The sequence below is a fragment of the Corvus kubaryi genome, unplaced genomic scaffold (genome assembly GCF_017639235.1).
Source record: "Corvus kubaryi isolate FWS band 111438036 unplaced genomic scaffold, C.kubaryi_AGA036_p1.0 138, whole genome shotgun sequence".
In the NCBI taxonomy this organism is placed as follows: domain Eukaryota; kingdom Metazoa; phylum Chordata; class Aves; order Passeriformes; family Corvidae; genus Corvus; species Corvus kubaryi.
This window is the reverse complement of record NW_024580672.1, coordinates 10,023,060-10,030,672: the sequence shown is the minus strand read 5'-3', so window position 1 is coordinate 10,030,672 and position 7,613 is coordinate 10,023,060. Positions and strand designations below refer to the sequence as shown.

Sequence of the window (7,613 nt, the reverse complement as noted above, 5' to 3'; positions counted from 1 at the left end):
GGACGAGTCCTCGGTGTCGGTGGCCGCCAGGTCCTCCGCCCGCGCAACGTGTCCGCCGGTGCCGGCGGCGGTGCCGGCACCGGCGATGCGCGGGCGGGAGGCGGCGGGCGCACATGGCCAGGTGAGCGGGGTCGGGCCGGGCCGGGCTGGGGGGTCGGGGCCGGCGCGGCGCCGGTGCTGAACAGTGGCCTCTGCCCTCAGGATCGGCGTTTCTTGCCTGTCGTGGCGCTCGGTGGGATCGTGCCCGGGGCCGCGGCAGCGCCCGGCTGCACTGGGGCTCGCCCTCCTCTTGGGGCTGCTGCTGCTGCTGGCGGCCGCCGTGCCCCGCCGCTGGGCTGCGCCGCCCCGCGCCTCCCGGCGGGACGAGAGGTGAGCGGGGACTGGGCTGCCGGGGGAGCGGGGTCACCGCCGGGGGAGCGGGGTCACCGCCGGCCGCCGGTGCTGAGCCGCCGTGCCGCAGGTACCTTGCGCGGGCGGAGGACCTGGCGGCCACCGACACCGAGGACTCGTCCCTTAATTACGGGGTGGTGGTGGACTGCGGGAGCAGCGGGTCCCGGGTCTTCGTCTACTTCTGGCCCCCGCACAACGGGAACCCCCACGACCTGCTGGACATCAAACAGATGAGGGACCGGAGCAGCCGCCCCGTCGTCAAGAAAATTAAACCCGGTGCGTGCTGCCCCTCTCCAGCCCCTGCCCCGGCCCCGAGCCGCCCGCGCACGGACGGGGCGTGCTGGCTCACAGCCGCCTTCCCCGGCAGGCATCTCCGTGACCGCGGCAGCCCCCGAGCAGGCCACCCCCTACCTGCGGCCTCTGCTGCGGTTCGCGGCAGCGCACGTCCCGGCGCGGAAGCACAAGGAGACGCCGCTCTACGTCCTGTGCACGGCGGGGATGCGGCTGCTGCCCGAGCGGTGAGTTCTCGGCCATTGTCAGGCGAGCCAGGGATGCGCTGGGCCCCGAGGAAGGGCAAGACAGCTGCCTGCTCTTGAGCCTTGCGGGAGAATCGAGAATCTTGTGGGGGGGAATTGAGAAAGGAAAGGGTGCGTTGTTGGGGCGAGTGGCGAGGGATGCAGAAGAAGGGTTTGAGCATGCTGGGAGGGAGCTGAGAGGAGATGCTTTTGACTGAGGATGTCAAACAGATAGATCTCTTTATTGTCTCCAAAACATGCTGGCTGCAGCAGCAGAACTTGTGGGGCTTCCTGGTCTCTTCGGGGATTCCTGGTCTCTTCACCAGCAATGCTGGTGAAGGTCCCTCAGCATCTGTCCCTCTCCTGCACCCTTGCAGGCAGCAAGCCGCAATCCTGGATGACTTGGTGAGAAATGTGCCCCTGGAGTTTGATTTCCTCTTCTCCAAATCACATGCAGAAGTGATCTCAGGGAAGCAGGAAGGTAGGAGCTGACACAAAGCACTGCTTGTTCCTCTTTAGTATACTGTCGTAATGACCTTTTCTGTCTTGTGCAGGTGTCTATGCGTGGATTGGCATCAACTTTGTCCTGGGGCGGTTTGATCATGAGGATGGTGAGTCTGGCTGCTCGTAGAACAGCTGGGAGGGTCTGCGCAGAGCCGCGCTGGACCTTGGACCAGTGCTGTAGCTAAGATCAACCTCTGGAGTAGGCAACAATGCCTGAACCCTGTCATATGTGTGAAACTTTCCTGGACCTGGGAGGTGGTCCTTGCAGGTGGCCCTTGGGGTCTGCCTGCAGGGGTGGAGGATCCCCATGAGGCAGCTGTGGGGCTGATGGTGGAAGGGAGAAGATGCTGCCCCAGGCCCTGCTTCTTGCTGATGTGCTGCTGTGGGTTTCAGAGGAGGATGCAGTGGTCACCGTAGCGCTGGGTGACCAGGGGAAGTCCCTGGTTCGGAAACGAACAGTTGGGATCCTAGACATGGGAGGCGCCTCCCTGCAGATTGCCTACGAAGTGCCTGACTCTGGAGCCATCTCCTTCCCACAGCAGGTGCGTGTCTGGTCCCCGAGAGCAGCTCCTGCCTGCCCTGGATTGCTGCTGATCATGGATGTATCTGTGTCACCAGGAGGAAGCTGCTAAGAGCTTGCTGGCCGAATTCAACCTGGGCTGTGACGTGCAGCACACTGGCCACATGTACCGTGTCTATGTCAACACTTTCCTGGGCTTCGGGGGCAATTTTGCCCGGCAGCGCTATGAGGAACATGTGCTGAACCAAACTTATGTGCACAACCGGTATTGCTGCCTCACCTAGTGGTGCCCCCGCTAGAGCATTGTGAAATAGGGTGCTGGTTCCTTCATGCTGCCTTCTCCCCCTTGGATTTGCCTCAAGAGCCACCTGTGGTGATAGCAGCTCCCACAGCCACGCTGGCAGCAGCTGTGTGGCAGTGGCAGGTGCCTGGGCTGGCACAGAGTGCTTGGCTGCTGCCCTTCTCCAAGCCTGGCAGGTGTTATCAGAACCACAGCTCCCTGCCTTCCTCCTCCTCTCCTCGTGACAGGCTCCAGGGAGGCCCCTTTAGTGGCTTTTCACTTTTCCTGCTCTGACTTTCTCTCCTCCAGCACTGATTCACTCAGCACATCTTTCCATTGCATCCCCACCTCGAACTCTCCTGTCTCCTGTCTCTCCTTTCCTTCCAAGAGCACTGCATGAAGCTGTTGCCAGAGGTGGAGAGGCTTGGTGCCCAGGTACTCCTGTGCCGGCAGCAAACCCTGCCTCCAGATCCCCAGGGGCTATGCAGAGGTGCAGATCCCCATGAACTGGGTGGGGTGGGCTGTGCCTTGTTGCACCCTACAGGTGCTCAGAGCATGTAGCTGCAGGCCAGTGTGACAGATCTGGCGAGTTCAGCCTTAGCAAGAGGTGGCAGGGCAGGCACCAGCACTGCAGGGTACAGGAGGACACGGCCTGGTCTGGTGCAGAGGGTATCTGGATGTGGGACAGGGCTAGATTAGGCTTTTGGGAAGTGGTATAGGACCCCCTGTGCAATTACCATTTCTTCCTGGACTGTTTTCCAGCCTGCACAGCCAGCAGACAGGGCTGAGCCCCAAAATGCCCTTCTTGGACCCCTGCCTGCCCGTAGGGCTGGAGGACACAGTGGTGAGGGGTGACCAAACCCTGTACGTGCGGGGACGAGGGGACTGGCAGGCCTGTGCAGAGCTGCTGCAGCCCCTCCTGGCAGGGTCCAATGGCAGCCATGCCTCCCTGGTGGAGACCTACAAAGCACCCATCGACTTCAGCAACAGTGAGTTTTACGGCTTCTCAGAGTTCTTCTACTGCACCGAGGATGTGCTGCGCCTGGGGGGCCAATACAGTGCCCCCACCTTCACCTCTGCTGCCCAGGTGGGTGCTGCCCCAGCACAGGGGCTGGGGAGTTGCTGTTCCTGGGGCTGGGAGTGAGGGCTGTTTCTCTGCTCTGAACCCCAACTTCTCCTTCCCCCAGGAGTACTGCAGCCAGCGGTGGGAGGTGCTGACTCAGCGTTTCCGTGGTGGCCTCTACTCGGCGCATGCTGACCAGCACCGGCTGAAGTAAATGGACTTGTTGGGAGGTGCCCTGGCTGGACCTCCTGGGGGGCTTTTGCTGGGGTAAGGGACTGGTGCAGTTGTTAGTGTCTGGCTGATGCTCCTGTGTGCTGTGTCTGCAGGTATCAGTGCTTCAAATCAGCCTGGATGTACCAAGTCCTTCACGAGGGCTTCCAGTTCCCGCTGGACTACCCCAGCCTGCGCACGGCCCAGCTGGTGTACGACCGGGAGGTGCAGTGGACACTGGGAGCCATCCTCTACAAGACGCGATTTCTGCCACTCAGGTACCGTCGGCTCGCTGATGGCATCGCGCAGGGAAGGGTGGTTGGGGAGGAGCGGGAGTAACTGCACTGGGTGAGGGCTCTGTATGGACCATGGCGGGACCCTGGCAGTGCCTCACTGCTTCTCGTGGCCAGTCCTGACATTCCTTTCCACAGGGATCTCCGTCAGGAGAGCATCCGGCAAGCACACGCCTCCTGGCTGCGCCTCTCTTTTGTCTACAACCACTATCTCTTTTTTGCCTGCATCCTGGTCGTGGCGCTGGCCATCGTCCTCTACCTCCTGCGGCTGCGCCACATCCACCACCGGCAGCTGCGCTCGGCCCAGCACACGCTGCTCTGGCTGGACAAGGTGGTGGTGCCGCTGGGCCAGGGAAGCGTGCCGTGATGCCAGGGGTACCCAGCATCCAGTTGCACCGGCAGAACTAGGACTGGCGGACAGCCTGGAGTACAAGGGCTTGGACTCTTTCTTGAAGACCATCTCAAACTCTGCACTCCATCATCTCTGCAGCAGAACCAGAGACCAGAGTCTGTGGGCTGAGGCAGCTATGGACACGAGAGCTTTCCTCTCCACCTTGCCCCAGTCCTAATCTTTGCATTCCTTGGCCTCTGGCCTTTGCCTCACTGTGTGGTGTAGAGCAAAGTCCTCTACTGCCAGCAGGCTCAAGGCTGCCGCCCTGGCAGATCTCTCAGATAAAAAGGACACTATCTCTGAGGCAGCCAAACCAGGGCTCTGGCCAGAAGCACTGAGCCACCCCATGACTCAGCCACCAGTTTGCAGAGCAACCTGGTGAGGTGCTGTGGTTCATAACCTGGGGTGGCCTTTCTGCAGGCCCTGGCAAGCCCAGGTCTGGAGAACAGCAGGCACCAGCTAAGTTACTGCAGGAACATGGTAAACCACGAGTTCCACCAGGCTGCTCTGCCCAGCCTGGCCCCTCTTGGAGCATTCCTGAAGAGGTGTCCTGCTCTTTGCCATGTCTTCCCTCCAAGGACAATCCTACAGTCCTATCCAACATCCCAGACTGAGCCCTGAGGGCTCACTGATTGGTTCTTGAAGCACCACCAAAGTGGGCTGTCTTTGCTTTCACACATTCCCTCCTGGGCACAGCTGCCCCATGGTGTCCCAGACATTTACCAGGCACCAGTGTCAGGACCTGTGGTTCTTTCCTCCATGAGCACGGGCTGGCCCTGCCCCTGGGAGAGCCACCTCAGTCCAGCCCAGCTCATGGCCCCAGGACAGGTCGGGGCTGCAGCTGTGCACACAGGCACAAACCTTCCCTGGGGCTGGAGCCCCACCGATGGTCCAATGAAGTTTGTCACTTTTTACTGAACTCAGCTGTTCCCATTCCTGTAGCAATAAACAAACCCCTTGAGCCATCCAGTACTGGTCTCATTTCCTAGTGAGCAGCTCTCAGCAGCAATGGCTCCTGGCTGATGGTGTGGCAGGGGGGCTGCATGTCTGCACAGCACTGCCGCTGCTTTGTGCTGCCACAGTGAACGATGGAGCTCCTTTCCTGCCAGTATTGTTCTCTGATTCCAGCAAGACTGAGCTTAATTGAGCTGGTAGTAGCAAGGGGAGCTCTGATCTGAACCAAACTGTTGGGATCTTTGGAGACAGCATCCTTTGCTGCCCTCTTACTATGAGGAAAAGCCCAGTCAGAGCCCCTGGAAGATGTTGGTCTCTGCTTTTTACCTTATTCCCCACCTGAGTCTTAGAGAGCTGCCTGGCAAAGAGGCTGCTGAGCTGCTCCAGCTGCTGCACAGCCATGGAAATGGCCCCAGCACAGCTGCAAGAGGCTGGGCAGGTACTCAGTTCTCTCTCTAGCACATGTAGTTCCCTACCTGTGACCCTGGTCCCACAGCATGAGTGCACAGGTGGCATCAAGAATAAAACTTTCCATTCACGACTGTGCTGCCAACCTCCTGCTCAACAGCTGAGGATCCCAGCCTTGTTCTCATGGTGCAAGAACCATGCTGGGGAAAGGAAAGATGTCTGAATAAGGCCAAGACTGTTTCTCAGCCTCAAAGCAGAAAGTGACTCAGCCTCCAGCATGACTTAGTAGAAAAAGGATTTATTTCCACAACACAAGTTAAACACAGACAAATAAATAAACACAGATAAATTATCTGATAAATAAGGGGAAACCTGAAACACAATGCCCTACTTGGCTCTTCTCAGAACTTGGACCCATCTTGGTGTGGTGGAGATGCCTAAACACTACTGCAGCTGCCTCACTGCTGAGGTGGGAGACACAGCCCCCTCCTTTCATCCCCTCCAGCAGACCCCAACACCTCCCTTATCACCCAAGGGGGTCTGCATGCTCCTCCAAGGTCAGCCCTCCCTTCTCCCACCCCCAGCCAGAATCTGCCTTAGCAGGGACCACCCCCACCACAGAGGACTGACCAGACCAGAGTATGCAATGGCTCCTGCCTTCTCATGCAGAGGGGCAGCCAGGGGATGTAATGACCAGGGACAGGGCAACTAGCTGGACAGCTTGGGCTATGAGCAGGGGTTTCACGTGGGGGCTAGGACTGAACACACCAAGAGGGCAGGACAAGCACGGCTGGGACAGGATCCGCTGGCAGCACACACAGATCCCTCTAAGGATGGCGCTCAGTCACTGCAGCACTGGGCCAGCTGAAGGGATCTCTCCCTGATAGCGTGGTTGCTCCTAGTGCTAGATTAGTAGGCCCTCGTCGAGGGGTGCTGCATGCCATGCTCAGGGGCCCAACCATCCATCCGTCCAGGCTGCAGTGCTCCAGGTGTGCTTGGGCAGCGGGTCCAGCCTCTGTCCCAGCACCTCTGGGGGCTGTCTGGTACAGGAGGGTAGAGGCTGGAACAGCTACAAGAGCTGGGGGAAGGAGACACAAAGTTAGCACCAAACTGCATTCAGGAGGAAGCTCCCACACATTTGAGAACTACAGTGCTTGATTTGCTCAGGCCCAGCAGAGAATCAGCAGCCCCACACTGGGACCAGCTCACCACAGCCACAACGCACAGAAGCCAAAGCATTTCCCCCAGCCCAGCAAGGGTCGAGCTGCAGCTCCCTCCCCAGCCAAATACAGACAGGCAAGCAGGGACGTCTCTGCCACCCCAGCTCTCTGCCCACTCACGGTGATGGATTTGACGGGGGTCTCTACTGAGGCGCCAGCTCCCAGGGACTGCTCACTCCCAGAGGAAGCGCACGTACCAGATGGTCTCGTTCTTCAGCTGCGGCCCGAACAGGGGGTTGGCCTGGGCCAGGATGGCGATGAGCCAGCTGCAAAGGGACACAACCTGCCGTCAGCCCCCCGGCACGACCAGAGCGCCGGGAGCGGCTGCTGCCCCGGGGGTGACGGGCCCGGGAGGGAGGCGGGCCGCAGCTCAGGGGCTGTCCTGTCCATCCACGGAGGAAGCTGGGCAGCAGCCACGGGTCCCGGTGAAGCCAGCAGAGGTGGGGGGAAAGGTACCGGGCCCGGCCCGCGGTACTCACAAGAGATAGCAGCACACGGCGGTGGTGACCAGCATCGTGATGATCACCCTGCAGAGACACCGCCGTTAACACAGGAAGGCCCAGCCCCAGAACCCCCGACCGCGGCACCCCCCGAGCCCCCACTCACCCGCGGTTCGGCCCCTTGGGCACGAACCAGGGGGCGGCGATGCCCACGAGGCCCCAGAAGGCGGAGAAGAGGACGAGCGGCAGCGCGAAGCTGTGCGCCGTCATGGCCGCTCCGCACCGGACACCGCCCCGCCCACTGCCGCGCCGCGCCGCCAATCCGCGCCCGGAGCGCGCCGCACTGCCGGCACCGGCGCTTCCCATTGGCGGAGTCGTTCGGCTCGGCTCGGCTCGGCTCGGCTCGGCTCGGCTCGGCTCGGCTC

General features: G+C 60.8%; 2 protein-coding genes across 2 annotated transcripts; one reads left to right on the top strand and one right to left on the bottom strand.

The window, feature by feature from the left end:
* Nucleotides 1–52: 52 nt before the first annotated feature.
* Nucleotides 53–5,135, top strand: ENTPD7 (ectonucleoside triphosphate diphosphohydrolase 7). The gene is made up of 12 exons (XM_042019094.1): nucleotides 53–121; nucleotides 202–369; nucleotides 461–666; nucleotides 758–908; nucleotides 1,283–1,386; nucleotides 1,460–1,516; nucleotides 1,803–1,951; nucleotides 2,028–2,194; nucleotides 2,972–3,296; nucleotides 3,397–3,482; nucleotides 3,599–3,760; nucleotides 3,914–5,135. Exons 1-12 carry the CDS (start codon nucleotides 114–116, stop codon nucleotides 4,140–4,142), a joined length of 1,812 nt encoding a protein of 603 aa, XP_041875028.1. The 5' UTR covers nucleotides 53–113; the 3' UTR covers nucleotides 4,143–5,135.
* Nucleotides 5,136–5,806: 671 nt separating this feature from the next.
* Nucleotides 5,807–7,520, bottom strand: LOC121660095 (V-type proton ATPase subunit e 2). The gene is made up of 4 exons (XM_042019095.1): nucleotides 7,355–7,520; nucleotides 7,228–7,275; nucleotides 6,869–7,014; nucleotides 5,807–6,606 (listed from the first exon to the last, which is right to left on the bottom strand). The coding sequence occupies exons 1-3, from the start codon at nucleotides 7,456–7,458 to the stop codon at nucleotides 6,921–6,923; spliced, it is 246 nt and encodes an 81-aa protein (XP_041875029.1). The 5' UTR covers nucleotides 7,459–7,520; the 3' UTR covers nucleotides 5,807–6,606; nucleotides 6,869–6,920.
* Between the last annotated feature and the right edge of the window lie 93 nt (nucleotides 7,521–7,613).